Source organism: Labrus bergylta, chromosome 20 (genome assembly GCF_963930695.1).
Source record: "Labrus bergylta chromosome 20, fLabBer1.1, whole genome shotgun sequence".
Lineage (NCBI taxonomy): Eukaryota > Metazoa > Chordata > Actinopteri > Labriformes > Labridae > Labrus > Labrus bergylta.
In genome coordinates, this window is record NC_089214.1 from 3,889,962 (window position 1) to 3,911,954 (window position 21,993).

Genomic DNA, 21,993 nt, shown 5'->3' on the forward strand with positions numbered 1-21,993 from the left:
TAACAATAGACCGCTATTGACAAAGACAAAAGAAGTGCATTCATTCTTGAAAAATGCATTAGATCCATTTAGTCAAAATCTATCCCAGATGTTATTTTTGCTCGTCCACTTTGCGTTAGGAGTAATGGCACTTTGAAGATGTACCTCCAGGAATGGTAAAAATACCTGTTGCATGGACGGAGGTTGTTTTATTATGAATATTTTATTACAAAAGACAGAAAAACAATGGAAGAAGCTGAGATTTGTTCAAGAAAACAAAACAAAAAGAAAAAAAGCGAATGTCCTCTATTCTGTGGATCTCCACTTTGTCTTCGGCACTTTAAATATTCATCAATACCACAGCTGACATTGTTCATTTGTGTGCCTTCAGAGGACGGCCCTGCACTCTTCACTTCAAAAACAATAGACCTGGTGACCCATCATGCATAGGGAATTATGCTTTTAGACTCTAGACTTAACTGATTCTGCTATTTAGCAGTATAGTGCTGAGTTATCTGTAGCTGCAGGAAACACAGAAGGACATCATGAATACTGCATTGTTGGTCGATTCTAAAGAGCTTCCCGAAGTTTGAATGAGTTTTCACGACTCAACCTATGGCCCCAGTCTTAAATGGTTATTCCACAGATCATGATTCAGTGAAGAGCCAGTTTGGTTATTAACTTTGAAATGTTTACTGCAGCAAAACTATAGAGTCTAAAGATCCATGACCATGGATTATAAACACATGTGCTTCTACTTTTACTTTACCTTGCATAGTGTAAGTGATTTCCTCTGGACTGAATTAAACTCATGGTTCAAAGTGAAAAGATAACGCTGTAATTAATTTTCATATCTACACCTCTCAGTACCGAGTTGAGCTTAAGGATACTCTTCAGATCTGTGATTCATTTTTTCACAGCTGTTGATGAGCTCCTATTCTCCTTTCAGATAAGTTCTGATTGATCCAATTGGAAAGAAAAAGGGAAACTTTTCTGATGTTCCCTATCTCGCTGAAATGCAATGTTTCTCCCATCAATCGTTACAGTCTTTGGGTGGGTTCGTTGTCATGCTCGAGTACGTTTCAAAACATTCACGCCCTTTGATTTTATCTGTAATATTCTATCATGAGGCCACACTGACAGTGAAACATGTGCTTGAGTAGCAGCTTGACTCCGATACTAACCCCCCCCCCCAAAAAAAAAAAGCATATTGCCCTGAGGGAAAATTGCAAACCATTGATCTTTTGAACTCTTGATGGGAGTTTTTTGCTGTAATATTTATCAAAGAGACTCACACTAAACTTTTCTGACACGTTCATGTTCTCTTCAAGGCTGCGTGCATCACAGCGTTAAAGGCATGATGTAGACAAATCAAAATTGAAAGAGAAAATTTGATGGAAGCAAAGCTTGCAAAACAGAAGAGGATTCTACTCAATTTGTTTTGTTGTCATTCTAATTACATTAAAAGATTCAGGGGTTTGAATGTATGCTACGACTGATTGAGTCAAATCCAGTTTGAGGCTCTATGGTATTATACAAGAATTGAGAAATATGAATGGCAAATGTCCTTATTAGGATGAAATGAAAAGAAAAAAAACATGGCAGCACTGTGGCCGTGAGAGGTTGTCCTTCATGTGTCTCAAACCCAGGAGAAATCAAGCATCTGTCCTTTGGAAGTGCTTGTGAGCAAGGCACTGAGACCCCCCCCCAACCCCTGACCTCCTTGTGAAGGAGCAAAAAAAAAAAAAGACAGACAACATATTTTCTCCAGCGGGAACTCAACGTAAAATTATTAATGAAAAATAGCCTTTAAAGATCAAAAAGCATGGCATGATGAATGGCGCTGTCAGCGGCATGCGGTTCACTTTCAGATCTCTTTTGTGTTTCGTAGTTTGCATTCAGAGCGGACTGGCCGAGACCAAAGATGCATTTCTCAGAGAGGACGCCGCACCCTCTGTTCTCAGACACCCAACCAACATTTTATGCCTCTTGTAGTTCGCCGGCCGTGAGAGATTGATACGGCCTCAGCAGTGCCTAAAATTCATTTATGTTCCCAAGAAAAACCGTCTGCTCAGCGAGGCCGAAGTACACGTGCCCCATTACTGGATTGGAATGTATGTGCGATCCTCAGCACATTTACTGGAAATGACCATTCAGAATGAGTAATGAAGGCTGCGCCAACATTATATTACACCTAACTCATATACATGAGCCCGGAGGGGGAATCAGTGTGCTTTAATTCTCTAGTTTATGTTGGAAATGAGTGCCATTAAACAAACATTTTCTTTCAGGTATTCCATCGACTGGAAGAGTGACTTGGACAGCTACTTTGACATTGATCCAGTAGAGGGGACGATTTCCACCAACGAACTCCTTGACAGGGAAAGCATCGCCCAGCACAATATCTCCATCGTGGCAACCAAACTTAGTGAGTATGACGACAAGATCGATGCTCATCCACGCAGGTGGCGCTGTCCTTCCCCCGCCATAATCTGTGTGAAGGATTTAACATGCTCTAAGTCAAGTCAATACTCAATCCCATTTTTGCTGGAAAGGTTTATTGTTGACTATAAACCATGATGGCTCCCCCGGAGGAATGTATCTTTAGGACATTGTCTCCTCCAGCATACCTCACCTCTGTTTTCATTTTTAAGTGTCTCTCAATTTTTTTACACGTTTGATGACATTGGCATTGGAAGGGGAGCACTCCCTGCTGGAGTCAACTTTTACTTACACCAATAAAAAACCGTGAACCCTCCAGAGTTTTTTTACAACGAGCAGATGCAGCCGCATCCGAGCATGTTGAGAGGAGCCGAGCTGTTGCTTTAAGACATGTCTTCAAGCTAATTATGTTTTTTATGAAGGGAAGTGGGGCAAATTTCCGGATAAATAAGCAAATCCATCGTCATCAAGTCATCAAATCTGCTAAGAACCGTCAAAGTCATTATCTCAGAGGCAGGCGGGTGCTCAATCAAAATTACCCACGCTGTATATTCATTAGGACAGACTGTGAAATATGGGCTGTTAAAACTTGAATCATTGTCGCCTTGGAAACTGATATTACTCACTTCCCCTCAAGGTCATGGCACTGACATGCTAATTCTGCTCTCAATATGTGTGAGTGGTTCTTTGTGTGGCTCTTTTGTGCTGAGGAACTGCAGGATGAAGAAGAGTGAAAAGGGTATATGGTTGTGGGAGGAGGTTGTCGGAGGAGGATGTCAGAGTTTTTTCAAGTGTTAGACGTTCAGTCTATCATGTATATGAAGAAGGAATCGAGCGGCATCGTGCCCTTGCCCACCTTAGTTGGCTCTTTTTTTTTTCTTTTTTTTCCCTCAAGTCCGACTCTGATCCAGCCCTCTGCCCTCGCTGGGACTGGTATTTCTCTGGAGACTATTTTAACCACCAGAGAAAAGAGACAAATTCCCATCCCAAGCTAGTGTTAAAAAAATAATGGCTGGGCTACTGCAGCAGGGATAAAGATAAACCCATCACCCCGGAGTGTGCGTCCCAACTTGTGAGTTCAAATCTGTTCCTGACCTTGAGTGATATTTGGCAGAACTTGGTGTTCTGGGTACTGGAAAGCTGTTATGGCTCCTCTGTGATGCATTCTATTATCATTGTCGGGATGGTTTCTGTATGTTATTCGGCTTTTAAACCATGAAGAACGGCAGTAAGTACTGTAGCCAGAGACCTTCAGTGCCAATAGAAGTAATTCAATGTATGAGGAGAGGTCATAAACAGAAATAAAACTCCCTTACTTTTCAACAATCTTCAGCTTCACTTGGACGCGCACAGCGATTTTTACATCAACAGAAAATTATTGCAGACCTCCGTATTTGACCCGCTAACTGCATCTGTGTGTCCTTGCAGCTAATGCTTTCGAACACTCATCCACCCACACCTTTTATTCTCCATTTCAATGAAGGGAAATATCCAACAATACAAGTTGTCGGATGACATTTTCACTCGAATAAAAAGGAACCCTTTTCCTCGGAAATGATTTGCATTCCCACACCTTGAGTTGGAGACTTTTCACTTGACAAAGCCTCAAGAGATTTGTCCGGTCATTGTGAGACACTGCAGTCATGCAGCAAAATGAGAGCAGTGTCTGCGGCTCCCCTGGGACACAGCACACAGCAGAAGGTGTGCTAAATAAGAGTAAGGGCTCGATTAACGGTTTGCTTTTTGGCATTTAAGCCCAGTGGCAATTTTTAGAAGTCAAAGAGAGGGGGAGATCTATTAAATGCAATAATAACCTTGGCAGAAGGCAATAGGATAGCACACTTCTTATCTTTTTTACAGCGGCTGAGTCAAGTTTCACACTTGTGTGGAGTTTGGTGTTGTTGGTTTGCTTACTTATTCCGTCTACAGTGGCACTTTTAACAGATTGTTGTCTGTCTGTCCTGTTCTGGATCACATTTTATAGTTTTGTGGTTGATTGCTTTCAAAGATGGAGTTTTTTTTTTATTAAAATGGGCTTAATTAAAAAAGTAATATCTAGTAGAAAAGCACTATAAAGCAGGCGACTTTATGGCCAACCAGCCAAGCATTCTGTGGCAAGACAGGATTCTGTTTCAATAAAATAAATAGAGCATTTGTTATGGGGCTGAAATGCTGACACTAGTCAGATTTGAAAAGAACCATTATACCATTGCTCCATCTAGTGGGCTGTAAGATATATCACTGATGACATACTGAGAGGCAGTCAGCAGTTATGAAGATTAGTTTTCTGGATGATTTGAGCCAGAAACGATAAACCCCCTTGCATTCAGAAGCCTGGGACTTTCAGGACAAATTTTCATTCTTTTAGAGGATTTGAAGTAACTTTTTAAAAAGGCCAATGAACTCGGCCCCTCTGTGCCAGAAAAGATCAGTATTTTCGCTGGGTGAGCACCAATGTTAGTAGTTCAGTCGGTGCAAAGCAGAAAATCCCATGGCCGGTGTCATTTTTACCTCAGTGGGGAGATTGCTTTTTCCATCAAGGTCAGAGACAGGTTACTAACCGAGCTGTGGCTGCTTCTCCAATCCCCTTTAGACTACTCTACAGATCTCCCCACTACCCCCCGCATCCCCCTAAACCACCCACCTACACACACACACACACACACACATACCTCCACTGGCAGAGTGAAGCCTATTCCCAAATCAAATCCATGAAGTTTACCTTACTTTGGCTTTCACACCAAAAAGAACATTTCCCCATTGTGCCTCTGCAGTGAGAAAACATGTAACAAACAACAGCCAGATTTACGGTAGACCCTCTCAAGGCGACTTTCACATTATAATTAATATGGGTTGCACATCACATGGCTAACAGAACCGTTAGCAAAAAAATGAAAATATCCTCTCTGCAGAGCCATATTGTGTGGCTTACCTTATTTGCAGGCTGCACTTGGGACACATTTCCTGTCTTTTTGTAATGTTATTCTCCTTTTCATCATCAATCAAAAGCACCATAAAACAGCAGTGTCCAAGTTCAATTTATGCGTCAACGTGTTCCAGACACATCAATGATTTTCCAAGCAGACGCATTTAAGCAGCCTGACCGACAGTGGGCGAGCGGTTAGGCGCTTAAGCATCTGCTGAAGGACACTCTGACTGGACACCTGGGCTGCCTCTTTTAAGCACTTGGCTATGCTACTGCAACAACCCTTTATGCTTTGGCTCATCATGTGATGGCAGTACTTAAGAAATCCACATGATGTCAGTGCTGTAAAAAAAAAAAAACATCTCTTTTTGTAATTGTCTCTGTGTTTAATCAACACTTTCCAGTACTGAGTGCACATTTGTTCCATAGTTTCAACACGTCTTTGTTGTGTTTTCTTCTTCAGATAGTCCAGTTCTGACCAGCCGTGTGGCCGTCACTGTCCACGTGCTCGACATCAACGAGTTCCCACCTGAACTTGCCAGCCCGTATGAGACCTTTGTGTGTGAAAATGCCAAAGTGGGACAGGTAGGGTTCACATTTACTTTCTTTACTGCCTCCTTTGCCTGTGGTAAGACGTGTGATTTATATCCGAGTTGACAACTGTTGATTGCAGTGTTGTTTTCCTCCCATGGAGCTTAAGCGGCCTTAAGCTGGTAATTGAATACTATCTAAAGGTGGTGAATTGAATCTGAAAGGTGTGTATTCAGAGTCACTGCTTATACCTTCAGGCAGAAAATAAAAGCCAATTTTGTGTCGTGCGGAGATAAAATTTAGAAGTGCTTTCCTGCTTTTTTCGAGCACCATCTTGCGAGTAGTGAAAACAAACATTTAGCCTTCAAATTGATACCTAACAGAAGATTTGTTTCCTGTGTTTCACTCAAGGTCACTTGAATCAAACCTTTTTCATTTCAAGGGGATTTGCAGAGAACCCTCCAGTGCAGAAAAAATGAATCTAAATCTTCAACTGATTGTGTCATGGAGTTCGATCCGGCAGAAGAAGCAATCATAAAGCGCAGCGATACTTTGCATATCAGCATCCTCGAGTACATTTCAGATGATGTATTTGAGATGCAGTGGAGAATTTGCCTGTGCGCATTGTAAACCACCTGTGCCTGTAAATTAGCCCATTAACCAGCATCTATATGCAGTTAGCGTGCGGAGGGAACAGCTTCTTTGGCAGTCTATCAAATTGCTGCAGACTCCTCATCACATTGAGGACGTTTTGCCGTTCCTCAGGCCCTGTTGCAATCAAAACAACGGCTGTGCCCTGCATTTGAAGGCATCACTGTCTTCCTAACATATGAAGGTCGGATGAGGTTTTTGCACATGTCTTTAGCCTTCAAAACCGAGACGAGAGGTTTGATGCTGAAATCAGAAGGAAAAAAATACCAAGAGGGAGAGTAACTTTAAGAGAACGGATAGCTTCCCTCTATCATCTTCTTAAAACAAGGCCAACAAGATACCACTTGGAAGAAGTCTGTTGACCACAATTAAATGCAATCCTGATTTTGCAATGTGGGGGTTCTCAATACAATTTGGAATAGCTGGAATTCTTATGGCAATAAATAGTAACAAATATATTACATTGACTGGAAAAGCTTTCTGACTCAGCATCAGTACATTTTACCAGTCCGATGGAGCTCTTGGTATAATGATGATGCCTTCACAGCATTTTGATGCAGTCAGATGAATCTTAAGCTAGCTATCAACTACTCTCAGATAAGCCGGTGCCAATTTAGTAGCTAGGTTTTGTCTTTTAATGAGGAGAGACATGCTGCAAACTCATGAAAACTTAAAGAGCAGCCAACACAAAAAGACACTTTGAGTTATAGCTGTTATGCACTATTTCACTTTTTTTTGTTTATCCCAATCGATGTCATTATTGCATTACTGCCCAATGATATCACACAACTCACATTTTTTCACAATGTGCAGACTTATTTAGAAACATTAAGGAATTGTATTTATATACAAGAAGAATGAGTCTTTGTATTTCTAAAAAAAAACAAAGTTTGAAGGAGTTTTAATGATTAAGCAATCTTTCAATTCACATCTACCCTGCACTCTTTACTGTTCAGATCTTTCCTAAATAAAACCTAATGAGACAAAAAAACAAACAACTCCAACTCTATCCACTGTCCTATCTCTACAATAAAGGCACCTAAAATGCATCTATAAAAGTGTTTATAGCGTGCTATTCCAGCTTCCAACATAATTAGAAAAGTACCTAAAGACGATGTAAAACAGTAAGTTAAACTTTAAGTCGATTGCTTTCACAAGACTTGACATCTATAGTCATATATATATATATCAGCAGCTTCATTTGAAGGTCATCACCTTCACTCCTCTCACCCTATTCTCTTCCCCTCCTTTTCTGTACTCTCTCTCACTTCCATCCTGTTCCCCCTTCCATTCCCTCTCTCTCTCTCTCTCTCTCTCTCCCCCTCTTCTCACTTAGCCCCCAGAGTTCAGAATTTGCACTCTCCTACAGGGTTTCCACAGCGTGATTCCAGCAGGTGTTGCACACAGCTGGTGGACGATAAAGAATTGCAGATCCTCTCGTGTAAAATCCATCATGCGTCTCTCTTTGTGATTATCTGCACTCGCACTGCTGGAAAAAAAACATACAAATCACTTGTTTTTTTTGGAGTGTCTCACCCTGCGGCACAACTTCCCATGGAATTAATTTGTAAACAGGATGAAGCCGAGCGAGCGATGCTGCAGACTATTTTTGTGTAAACTCAAACCTCAAACTGAGATTTGCAAATAAGAACGATCCGGGTTGTGGCAAAGTAATATAGTCAAATATTTCCTTATTTTAATATTTACTGCAATCGGAGTCCTGACTTGGTCAACTGGTCAAGTGTGAAATGAGAAAAAGCAACCACAAAAGACTCATAAAACAAGAATATTCACCAGAGTAGAGCTCTGTGTATTAAATAAACTTAATAACGAAAGGGCCATAATGTGTTCTTACTCTTTAATGTTTCCCCCCTTTGCTTTTTCTAATGCCACACTCACATCCTATCTCACTTTATCAGTTGGTCACGCTTGCATTATTACATTTACACATACAGCATTTAGCAAACACTCTTATCTAGCTAAATGCACAATGCAGCTGAGTGCAAAATGCAGTGTACACTTAAAGCCATTTAACATATACAATAGCTCCTGTAATGAGCAGCTGCAGTCACCATGACCAGACTTATGATAGAGAATAGGTGGCAAACACTTCTGAGCACATAAAGGAAGCTTTTTATTTTTGTACACGGCTGATTATAATTATTACTGTTGTACAAAGAAAATCAACTGAATTGCTTTTAAATGGCAAATAGTGATATTTGTGCTCTAAAGCTGAAGATGGAAAGTTTCATTTAGAAACAGTTTTCCTGGAAAAGGAAACCATTAGACAGATAATATTATAGTAAGCGTTAAAGTAAATTTGTATTTCAGTTCATTTAATTCATGTATTTAAGTTAAAGTAAGTTTACAACATTTATACAGTGTACTTTTGACATATTTGAGTTTACACAGTTGATATCTAAATAACCAACAGGGTATGTGCACAGTCTATACGTTCTCAGATCTGCACGCTTGCAGGAACATTCCGTGAAAATAAATCAATAATCCATGGCACACTGAAAATAACTTCACTGTATTTTGCTTTTTACCTGTAGCTTCCTCCGGTTCTCCCAGCACAATCACTGTGCATACACAGGTGTGTTAAATATGAATGGTCAAAAGGGAAGGCGGGACCCTTCACGTTTAGAGAACGACAGCTACAGTATTGACTTCCTCTATATTTTTTGCATTCAGCTCATTATATTAAATTAGCAGTAGTGGAAAAGACCTTGATCACTATATTCAAATTGACATGAATTGGTACTTTTCTTGATTCTCTTGTAAATAAAGATAATGCGTTTATGCTTTGTATTCATGATTGCAGTCTTTGATACACTTTGTACTTTATTTCACACTATGGACTTTTTAATAAACTTTGGACTATGTGGATGAATATGTTATGTTTGCACGTTATAGTTTTCATTTGAGGCTGTGACCTGGACTAATATTGTGATGATTCATGTGCCCATTCTTATTTAACACACCTGTGTGTGATGGTGATTGTGCTGGGAGAACCAGAGGAAGCCACAAGCGAAACGCAAAATACAGTAAAGTTATTTCCAGCGTGCCACCGATTCATATTTCTACAGTTAGATGTTTTAATATTTTCAGTAGCATCTAGTAACTGTGACCTAAGCATATTAAATCCACCTCTGTGGTTGTCTTAACATTTGTCTTGAGTTTAATCATCCCAGCCTCTGATTGGCTAACCGAGGGGTAACAAGGAAGTGTTGTAGGGAAGCAGAATCAATGCGGCTGACAGTAAAGTGCTGCTGAGAAAGTTATCTGCCTCTATCCTGCTGTTCTTCTTAAGTAGAGCGATCCATCCACCACACATCGAACCCTCAATACTTTACATCACAATGAGGATTCACTTAGCAATAGAATGTAAAAAAACAAACATTAAATGTGTATTTAAAAACTGAGTTCAGTTGTATACACTGTGAAATGATCATTTCTGCAGCTGCTACAAATTCACTTTGAGTTTAGTTTAAGGCTGTAAGTGTTCATGTGCTAACCTTGATACGACTAAGGTCTGAAATTAACACATTAATTTTATTTTAAATCGCAATGATCGCATGCTATTTTGTCCCTTTAGGCGCACCATAGCCAAAGCCACCACACTGACCGCAACGTCTCCCTGTAGGCACAGCGATGGAAAAGAACGACCCCGCTGTGCCTTTAAATGTCTCATTACTTTGAAGAAAAACTTCCAGACTGACTGCTCAGCTAACAAGTCACAATAAATTATTATTTCAGACGCAAAAAATAAAGGAGGCAAGTGAATGTGTTTTGTTGCTAGATTTACTCATCACTATGCCAGTTTGGATGCTTGATATCAATATTAATTGTGTGAAGTGTACAGCTGCTGTGGGGAGCACAACAGAGCCCTCATCACACCTAGTGTCAGCTTTACTCCCCTGCAGGGAATTCTATTCAGGAGGAAGAGGGACAGCGACATAATCAGGGTGATATAAGAGAGCAGCAGGGCTAGTTAGCGGCTCCTGCATGTGGGGGATCTGGTGCCGAGGCTTCGGGTCTGAGGTCGGGTCAAACCCAGGAGCAGACAGGCTGTGCAGCTGGGCTGGCAGGGCAGCCGCTTTCAGACAAAGCTCTGAGAACGTTGGGGGAATAGTGGAAAGAAAAAAAGACGTCAGTCGTCTGGTACAGAGGAGGCTTTTTCGCTTTTGGTCCTGTTGTACAAAAGACGCTGAATCAGCAGTCTGTGAGAGGCAGGGTGGAAGGACAGACGAGTAAAACAGTTGGTTGGTGATGTGTTGTTTTTGTAGACTCTTACACATTTTCTTATTAAAGTTCTGTAGGAAGTGTGAGAAGATTGTTGGATTCATCAAATTGTCTTTTTTGTATATTTTTTGGAAAGACAGTTGGATTATCCTCTGGGCTCTTACAAGATTTACTATCATATAAGTGCAATAAAAAAAAAAATGGTTTCGGTTCATGACCCTTGGAAAAGCTCCAGCAGTCTTTAAATGAACTAAATCCATCACACTCTGTGTTGAGGTGATCCGGAATTTTCCACGAGTTATCAATCAAGAGCTCAGCAGCTGTATCCGAAAGTACCCAGAGAACAATTCACTGCCTTGTTTCAGCACTGACAGCTCCGACATGCACTCAAGTTCAGGACAAGTTGACACTTTCTGTTCAATGTTTTATAATTCAACTATTTTTTTTCCGCCAGAAAGAAATGACCTTGGGTTTGAGGTGGAGAGTTAGATTTCCATTAAAATTGAAAAAAATATCTTACGGAAACAACTACTCCAACAAAACCTTCAAGTTGTAGAAATCCTCACACGCTTTACTGAAGTCTCTGTCAGTAAAGCTGTTTTTCTTTTTTTCTTTTTTACACATGCACTCCTGACAATGTCTAGAACGTTTCAGGACAGCCTGCACAGAAATCTCTCTGACTTGCTCATTCGCGGTATCAATAATCACAGTGTCTGGGTGAAAACTTTGCAGCTCACTCAAAACATTTTTGGTATTTCAAGGGTATCAGAGCCAGGCTTAGAGCGCAGAGAGGTTGGATTAAGCCCTCTTTATTATACAAAGGTGTGTTTTGGGTGTAACATTAATAAAACCAATAAGAGTGTCACATCCCATTCCCTTTAAAGGCTTTATATGCAATTTTTTTGATCCAGCAGATGTCGCCCTTGAGCACCAGCATGAAACCAAAACAACTTGCGCTGCATTGTTGTGTTAGCATGCTAATGCTAGCGATCTTTATTATGCTGGTATCTTCACACTGCATGTAAATTTACCTGAAATGAGCGTGATCTAGAAACACAGTTAAGCAGTGAGTACAGTATGTTATTCTTCTTTTCTCTAGTCTCTCAATTAAACAACTTTTATACACGAGGGGAGGAGTCAGCCGGCCGTCCGGGCGATGTAAACAAACTGAAGATAGGACTCTGAAAACTCTAAAAACATCACAGACAGTGGGACTCGGGTGTTACACCCATTGTAGACAGTCATGACTCACAGAGTTATTTTCAGAGGATAAACTTGATTTCTACATTTAAGTGTGAAAAATCACATATAAAGCCTTTAAGAGCCAGATGGGCTCTACATGGCAGATTTCCGTTTCCAAACTTGCAGCTGCTGCGACGAGGACTATAGCCTCTGTACATGGGGCGTGCGTCATAACTGTTGGTGCCCCAGCAAATATATGTAAATGCACTCAAACCGCCGCTCTTTTTATACTCAGTGAATACAGTTTTTCTACTCTTTTTTTTTTTTTTTAACAGGTGATTCAAACTTTCAGCGCAAAGGACCAGGATCTACCGAGTGCAGGACAACAGTTCTCCTTCAAATTACCAAAGGAAGATGTAAAAAACAAGAATTTCACCATCCGAGACTTTGGAAGTAAGTGTTCACCTCTGTTTGTTGACATGGCAGATAAACACACTGGGTATATCTCCTTCTTTTTCATTACATACTCTGAGCTGCTTTGGCCTAGAAACACTATCATCATAATCCTTGCAGCTGAATCTTCTTAACAACGGAGACAAGATCCTTCACAGCGACAAAATGTAGTTCTTTAAAACCTGACAAATGAGTACCATTAAGCATTATGGATGATACGGATATGGTGCTTGCAATCAATTGCAGTTTCTCCGTAAAGGAGCAGATGGTGAATTAATGAGTCTTCATGAAATAAGATGGCACTAATTTGTGTTATTATGTACGTTAAATATGTGAATGATAGCTGTTGAAACTGGGAGAAAATGAGATTCAGAAGTTCTGTATTGATCCTCGGGTGAAATTGTGTAACGTAACAGTCGCATCATTTTGGAATTGAAGTAATGACAGAGAAATACAATCTAATAAGGAGATCTATTCTCACTTCCACGTTAGTTATGTCAGTCTGGGACATCGATTGAGTAGCGCTGCAAGATTTATAGCTCACAAACCTCCATCTATATCTTATACTGGCGTCAGTAAAACACCTCATTTAGGCCCCTGACTGAAACGGATAATTTCAGCTGCTGTCACTTTAAGCCCCCCCCCTTCTCCCCACATGGCCACTTTCCTCCAATTGGCCAGCTCTGTTCGCTGTCTCAGGGCTATTTGAGAGGGCGAGCGTGTCCTTGAAAAAGCTGCCAGGATGGGCATGTGCTACAACTTCGCCCCATGCTTTGCTCTGACGTCAGATTCTGGCCAAGTCTCGCAAAGTTCTTGTAACATAACGTAGCATAATAGATCTCCTTTAAAAGGAATGGGAAAACCCATCCATTGTGTATGATATTATAACAGCATATGCATTTTGCACCAACATTTATCTGAATTATGTAGAGAACACAAAATAAACAATGCATAACATCTATGAAAGGTATGTAGAATTGAGCACTTTCTTCTCAATAGCACAACTGTAAAAACACAGGGGGATAGGAATCTATAAATAGAATAAATAATCCTGAAAACACAAATTTAGATTTTAAAAAAAATCTGATACATAATCTCCATACTCCCCTTTAAAAACCTTTTCATCTTGTGCTTAACTTGCAAATAGCTTAGTCCAATGTACAACACAAAGCAGCAATGTACGCAACACATTTAATCTCAAACACTTAATTCACTTGTGTGCTACCTTTTGAAGCAATGTTTCTAAGTTAATTCTTGGTTCCTTTTTTTCCAGTGATTTTTTTTTAGGAGCATCTTGTTACTTTGGATATAGTCCGCTCAAGACAAATTATCAGCCACTTGAAAAGTTTGTAGCTCAAATCTCATAAGACAGGCACGTCTCAGGACTAAAAATAACCCTAACACATGCAGTCAGATGTGTCTTGTGATCAGGCGTATGTATGACACACTGCAGCGGGCTGCGGCCGAAACCCTTTGAAGTCTCACCAGAAAGACGGGTAATGAGAAGTGGGACATGGCAGGGATGAGGAACGGGGGGGAAAACGAATGCATTCACCATCCTTGACAAGCCCAGGTCCGAAACCTCTGATCGGGTTTTTTTTTTTTTTTACTTCTTGGACACACCGTCCTGCCAGAGGCCTCTGCAAGCACACTCTCCGTATATACAGAGTGCAGATCTGATAGGCGGGGACAGAAAATACAAACACCACGGGCACTGCGGACAGGTTGGGCAAGAGAAAGAGAGAGAGAGAGAGAGAAAAAGAGAGAGAGAGGGAGCACATACAAAATCGCAGTTGTGCACAACATGCAAGGTGTGCTAAAACGCCTGACCTCCTGTCAAGAAAAAGTGCCAGGCCTCGTCAATGAAACAAACCCGGCTCGACGGGGGGTCAGACGGTCTAGCTGAAACAGACAGAAGCGGGCAGGTCCAATCTGACATGCTCTCTCTCTCTCTCTCTCTCTCTCTCTCTCTCTTCTATACATTGTCGTCTTCTATTTCTCTCGCCATCATCGCACCTCCGGCTAACCCCCCAAACTTGTTCCCATTTTTGTATTTTTTTGATCCATTATCTCTCGTTGCTAAGCTGCTGTTTTTTGTCTCCTGAGTGACGCTGCCTGCACAAAGAGATAACAAACTAACAACAGACCCCAACAGTTCTCTCAGTGCAGGGAGACAGAGGATCCTTTGTGGTGTTTTAGGGGGAATGATGTACTGGGTGTGGTAAGTACGCGGTGTAAGCGGTGCGAAAGCTTTGATAAGACAACTTTGATACATTGCAGATTCTCGTCACACGCGGGGAGGATTTGATATCAAACGTAAAGAGTTATCAGACGTTGAAAAGTTGCATCTATCTTCTGATTCTTGGACCTCCACACTTGTTCTGAAGTTCACAGAGTTTCTGATTGATGTGAGGTTATACTTACTAGAATATTTTCTTTTCACTTTGGTCAGAACACCATCAAACCTGTAGAGATCAAGGGGATAAGAACTCTCCGCTCTACTTCAGGTCTTTTAATTCAGATTTAAAAGATTCTTTTAAAAGTAAGACCACATGCCGCTTCAAAAAAACCGCTGCTTTGAAGCTTCCTCTTTGATACTGTTTGTTTTTTGATGGCTGATTGCTCGGTTTTCCTCCCCTCTTTTAGACAACACAGCCGGGATCGTGACAAAGCGCGGCGGCTTTCGGCGGCGCTTGCAGGAGATCTACCTCCTCCCCGTGGTGATTGACGACAATGGCTACCCACCCAAAAGCAGCACGGGCACGCTGACCATCCGTGTGTGTGGATGTGAATCTGATGGCTCCCTGCTAACGTGCAGCGCCGAGGCCATCTTTCTCCCCGTGGGCCTCAGCACAGGAGCTCTGATCGCCATCCTTCTATGTATCATCATCCTGTTAGGTGAGACTTGTTGTCTTCTGCCTTGTAAACATTCTTCAGTTTCAGCACCAGTGTCATTCATACTCATTCAAGAAACGGGGGGTCGTTTATGTATTGCATTGATGCTACAGCCCCTGATCTTTAACACTTCAAATAAGGACAGAGAAATGTTAAATCCCAGTAGAGGCTTAATCGTTGTTATTTAAAAAAAAAAGTTTTGAAATAGTAAAAAGGTATCACATTGAAATGTAAAGAAAGCAACCAGCAGCCTTTTGCAATAAAGCCCAAATCATTGATTTAGGATTTTTGGGAGGCACCAGTGATGGCCTGGACCAGGACCCAGGTCACCTACGCCATCACCTCCATCCGTCCCGTCCACCCAGCATAAAAACTACCCGAGCCACCCAGCTCACTACGATGCACATGGAGCATTATGGACGCAAAGACTGGACCATTTAGCCGACTACATTTGCACTTTGCATAATTCTAGCCAAATGTTGCCTCACCACCAACCTGAGCCGAAAACAGTATGTTTAGCTGACCATTACTGCAAGAGAATAGATAACAATGAACAGCCTGCCAAGTTGATACAGGAGGAGACTCTTTTTATGGCTGGCATAGATGTTCATTATCTTCTTCTAGTGACAGTTTTAAAGTCAGATTGCATCGTGTAATGAATAAACTACATATCCACATCTTGTGATTGACTCAGTCATCAGCGATGGGATATGCAAGTTTATGATAATGCAGCACAGAGATGGGACAGACATATCATAACGTTTTTTTTTTAATTCTAATTGCCTGACTTCAACAGAGATCATTGTCAGGCGATCATTTTAACATCTTAAGTGCAAATGAGAATGTTAACAGCCAGATCTATATCTGTTTTTAGCCTTTTTTTTTTTTTTTTTTACCATATCTGACTCCTAACATGCTGAGCTGATTGTCAGACCTGGTCTGGCGTCCGTCCAGCAATTTCGGCAGTTAATTATGTAACGCATATGACTTTGGACATTCAATGAGACGTTAAAGATTGGAGGGAGGTACGCTTAGCTCTATAAACTAAATCCAATCTTGCCGCTCTGTGGCTGCTTCCCAGGCTACAGCTTTTGCACTTCACCCAAGGTCACGGCTGTAAAACTCCTCCTTAATTCCCTGCTATTAATGTCCAAACTCATCTACATAGCGGGGAGGAAGTAAATGTAGGTTTATGGTGTCATTTTCTGAGTTATGAATATGGGATGGCTGGTTGTAAAAGAAGTTCCTGTGTAATAGTGGAAGTCAAGGCTAGCTGTGACCTTTGTACTGAGCTGTATTTACATTTCAATATATAGTCCTAGAAAAAAAAAAGACACGGTTAAATTCCTCATCATAAATCCACCTTTTCATTACCTTCATGAATGTATTCATGTGAAACATCAGCTTCAGTTTCATTGTTTTATAAGAGAGGGAACATAAAAAGCATGCGGTGTGATTGTAGCGGCGTGCTGTCGAGCTCGTGCCGGTGTGTTCACTTCATCTGAGGAGAATGTCTTCAAAGCTGCGAGTCGACTCACCCCCGAGGGTGCGGCTGGCGCTGAACTGTCATACTGTGGCGGAGAAAATCAGAACTCACACTGAGAACATTTCCATAGAAGCCACTTAGCTCTTGTGCAGGATTTGTCAGGATGACCCAGATGTCCTGTAAGGAGGAATGACGAGAGAAATTAAAAAAGACCAGCACTGAGGCTTTCATCTGCAATCGCTGTTTCTTCCAAAAAGAAAAGTGATGTGGAATGGCTGCACCCAGTGACAAGCTGTGTTCAACCAGTGTGCCTTTGAATAACTTACTGTTGTTGAAGTCTATGCTGGAACCACTAGGGGGAGCTGGCACACTACGCACAGGCAGATAACATCACCATAGAGTGAGGGGAAGCAGTGAAGGAGTGAGATAAAGCACGGATGAAAGGAAGAGACCTACTTAAGGCATTTTTTTTCTTCAGCCTGAATGTATTTATTGAACTCCTTCACGTGACTGATTTCAGTTTCATCCTGGTCATCGCTCTTCCTTCCATATGCAACAGAGGGCAAACACATATTTTACTGCAATTTTCACTGAGGAGACAGGGAGAGGGGGATGCACAGGGAGAGGGATTGCTCTGACAGGAGAAAGAGAGGAAAGGAAATTTATTGTAACATTATGTGTAGAGTGAATCGCACTGTGGGACTCCGGTGTCGAAAATGTGCCTAAACCTCAAGTGAACTCTGAAGGGTTGCAGCAAGCAGCAAAGAATGGCTTTGGGTATATTCTCAGTGGAACAATTATACCCAACAGTGTTTACGGTTCTTCTGCCGTCTTTTAAATGTTTGTAATGCTGCCAGAATACATTATTTGCTGTGACGCACTAAACCTTTTCAGCTGCAAGTAGAAATTGATTTGCAGGTCAGATTATGTCTAGACTGTTAGGTTGCACTTGAAATTCCTCCATATTTTGATGGGAACAAAAGTGTTTTAAGTGTCTGGGCTTCTTTCAGCCATGGTTTCAATGGGATCACTTTCTGTGTACTTCAAAGCAAAGGAGGTTCTAACAGCAGGGGCCAACATTTAATCCAAGGCTAATGCTTATTCTGTTGATTAATATTCTGACATGTTAAAATGAATCAGTCTGTGTACCTAGTGAACTGGCAATTAAGTGTAATTGTTCTGCGAATCATTATGACTAACAGGTGAGAGGTATTCTTATTCTGTTTGTCTTTAAACCATGACACTATGATCCCAAAATAGCCAATTTACTCCAACAGCCTCTTTTCACATAGTCTGATCTTTCCCCAATACCTCAGGAGGATTTAAGTCAAAGTCATCTCAGTTAAAAACTTAACAGAATATTGCTTGTAAAATGTTAGCACAAAAGAGGTAAAGCAGAACGAATGTCCAAAGAAGGAGTTACCCTTACCCACGTTGGAGTTCAAAAATGATCAACCAAATACAGTCGATTTTCAAATGATGTACCTGCACTTCTTTTAAAGTACAAGTTTTAGAAAGCATGGCACACTAGGGTAAAGTTATATAATCTCGTTTTTTGTCTCACAGGAAATGTGTTGAAGGCAGCGTAATGTGGGTTAGTCACTAGTCGTCCAACATGACATCTCTCCATTTGTCCCCCCAGTTATCGTGGTCCTCTATGTGGGCTTGAGACGGCAGAAGAAAAAAGAAACCCTCATGTCATCCAAAGAAGACATCCGAGACAACGTGATCCACTACGACGACGAAGGAGGCGGTGAGGAGGACACGCACGCGTTTGACATGGGAACGCTTCGCAATCCCAAGGTCGTCAAAGAGAACCTGTTCCGCAGGGACGTCAAGCCTGAGTTGAAGCATGGTCCCAGGCCGCCCGTCTCTCAGGACAGCGCCGACATTCGAGATTTTATCAACCAGCGTCTGCAGGAGCACGACATTGACAACTCGGCCCCACCCTACGACTCTCTGGCCACGTACGCCTATGAGGGCAACGGCTCTGTGGCCGAGTCGCTCAGCTCCATCGAGTCCCTCGCGGTAGACCACGAGGAGGACTATGATTACCTCAATGACTGGGGGCCCCGCTTTAAGACACTGGCAGGGATATTCAGTGAGCAATCAGAAACTCAGTCGGACTCAACCACAACGGAGAACACACATTGATGTTATTCACAGACTCTAAAGGCAAATATGTAACAATGTTCTTTTGCTCGGCGACACACAATGTTTTACCATCGTTTTCCTCCAATGTTATCTGTTCTCATGTTTTTCCAGCTCACTGTTTTCTATTTTTCTGTGGTACGTTTTACCATGCTCGGTCCCAAAATTGTAAAAAAAAAAAAAAAAAAAGAGGGAACATTTGGTGACATGATTAGATGAGCAAAGCAGCCATTCAATTACCTCTCAATTGAATGTTGTTTCTTGTCTTACATTTTGTTTCCTCTTGGGGAATACGCATAAACACGGAAATGTTGTCATTTCCTAGAACATCCTTAAAAGTGCCTCAATATAATTGTTATTTCACTTGCTATTTCATGCCACATCTCCAGTGTTGTTTCTTAGAACCCATAGTTTAGCTAATTCAGTCGACAAACCGTGCGCCGACTGGATTAGGTATCTACCAAGACCAATGTCAACTCTGTGGGGACAATGAAGTGGCCCGAGTTTGGCCAAAGATGTTTTGAATGTTATTTATTGTTTTATTTATTTATTGGCTGATTGAGTTGGATTCAATTTTTGTGTATTTATCTATTTATCTCTCAGTCATCAATCTGTATTTTTTATTTTTTGAGACACACAAGGATTTTTGTAATTATTATCATGACCCACATGAAAATGTAAGTTTCTGTTAGGTGGGTCCTGTGAATAGACTTGTACTAGAGTTGTAAAAAAAAAAAAAAAGAATTTAGGGCTAAATACTGCAGTTCAGTCATGTAATAAACACAGTTTTCTTAAATAAACAGCACTTGGACAAAATCCCTTTTTGTGTTTTCTTATTGGGCTCCCATTGAAATATATCTATTTATCATTTATGCTCAACCACTGCTGAATAAAAAATGTTAAGGCAGCAGGTGAGTGGTTTGAAAGGGCCATTGTACTAGAGAGCTTATCAGTACATGATGTCATGCGAGTGTGGGGCCCACAAATGGAAACGTCAGTTGCTCGTATTTCTACTTATAAAATAACTCAAAATAAAGTGTTGGTATTTATAAACCAAGGCCATATTTTCACAAACCAGTAGTTCTCCAACCTTTTTTTTCCTTTTTCATTCTGAGAGTCTCTCCAGATTTTATAGAATATGTGGCTGACTGGGGAGAAAACACCTTCACTCAGAGAACCACAGTCAAAGTGTAACCTTAGGTAATCATGCTCTCTCTTCATACGTTGTGTTTGGTGCTGGCAACAAAGTCTAAGTCTTTGTAAGATCTTTAGAAAAATCAAACCTTCATACATAAGGAGATAATCTACCGGATGAACTGGTTCCACTGTAGTCAATGGTTATCATTAACCATTGGTTACAGTGGAAGACCCAAAAACTTTGCCATTTTCTACCAGGAGCTATGTTGTTAACAGACTATAGCCAAACAGTTCCAAGATTGGTGTTGAATTAACTTGTTCAGAGAATGGAGACAATTACATGACAGCTCATTGCGCTCTGGAATAAATAAAACATCCATCTTTCCATCCAACCATTTTCTACCATTTATCCAGTATGAGGGTGAAGCACTTAGCAAGTTATTCAAGACGTCCCTTACCTCCAGGGACGTTTTTACTTGTCATCCTTGGGGGTTTGAGGCATTCCTGGGGCAGATGAGATGTGTAATATGTCCAACCTGCTCCGGTTATAACCCATGGGTCTACCTCCAGTTGGACGTGCCCTGAAAACCTCTCAGAGAATCACCTAAGAGGCATCCAGATATGTCTGCTGAGCCAATGCAAAGGAGCAGGGGTTCTGCACTTTCTGTATGTGTGTATGTCTGTGTGTATCACCACATCATGGAGGTTTCAACTTAATTTTCATTTAAGGGAAAACGTTTATTTTGGTAAAAAAAGGAATTGTACTAAACAAATTCAGCAGGTTGTTGTGATAAATGAACACTGTGTCCTCCCTGCCACACAGTGGCAGGTCCTTAAACAAACAATTTCATCATTTTTCTTACCACTTATGACTCATCCTGCCTAGTGGCACAAGGCAGCATTGACAGACCAAACAAAGACATCAGTGAAAAGTAGCAGAAGTGGTAGGTGTAGGAGTGAAGGGGCTTCCATCCTTTGCATAAACATAGACAACTACAATACTCTACCCAAAGCTCAGGGGAGAGCAACCATTAACACACGCCAAAGGAAAAAGAAGTGATTCCATTTAAACTGTTTATGTTGGACCAGGTTCAAGTCACTGTGGCCTCAAGAGCAGCACTGTCCATTTCGATTGTTCAGTTCCATTTCCAGCTTTTACTGCCAGTACTGCAACATGAGTAGAGTTGGTCTGTTTTTCTTTTAAAGGAACTTGTTTAGTGGCACAATGCCTCAACATCTGATGCTGAAGGTCCCCCTTTAGCGTCACTTCGTAATGCTGTTTTCTAGCTTTTTGAATTGATGTGGTGTTGAAGTTGGATAATATATTGTATAAAGAGTGCAGAAGTCCATTCAGGTTAGAGGTAAAAGGGTGATGAATGAGTCACTTTCAAGGACTTTCATTAAAGAGAATGTGGTTGGTTCTTGTGTGATACAAATACTTCTTTTAAGTATTTAACTTCCTTATAAGAAACATGATGCATGTAAGTTTGAGATGTGGCTGGTGTTACCAACCAACCACCAACTAGTCTCAGATGAGAGTAATTTCTTGGTTGGAGCATGTAAGATAGTTCTCTAAATATAACCAACACTTCTGTATCACAAAACCAATGCAAAGAGGAGGCACCACCTCGTGTTGCTATTTGGTAGTGCAGTAATACTACATTTACAAGACTACAAGTTAACATACATTGTTTACAGATTCAGCATCATGATTTCTCAAAATGTAACCAAAGATAAAATCTACTATTTTACTTAATGTCTAGTATAAAAGATTGATTGCTTCATTTAGCAGATGCTGTAATCCAAGGCGACGTACATCAGAGACTAAGTACAACACAAGCAAGGATCCAGAGAGAATTGATTGATTTTACAGTTCAGAGATGCTCAGTCAGGTTCCTAGCATATCTACAGACTA

The 21,993-nt window shown here is 41.0% G+C and overlaps 1 protein-coding gene across 1 annotated transcript in view; it reads left to right on the forward strand.

The window, feature by feature from the left end:
• The window catches only part of LOC109992535 (cadherin-12), a 118,531-nt gene extending 98,774 nt beyond the window's left edge, over window positions 1-19,757 (forward strand). Inside the window, exons 8-12 of the mRNA XM_065949041.1 lie at window positions 2,271-2,407; window positions 5,811-5,932; window positions 12,292-12,409; window positions 15,056-15,307; window positions 18,433-19,757. Of these exons, the coding sequence (XP_065805113.1) occupies window positions 2,271-2,407; window positions 5,811-5,932; window positions 12,292-12,409; window positions 15,056-15,307; window positions 18,433-18,944 (1,141 nt within the window). The 3' untranslated portion in view covers window positions 18,945-19,757. The remainder of the gene's footprint in view (window positions 1-2,270; window positions 2,408-5,810; window positions 5,933-12,291; window positions 12,410-15,055; window positions 15,308-18,432) is intronic.
• Window positions 19,758-21,993: the final 2,236 nt, after the last annotated feature.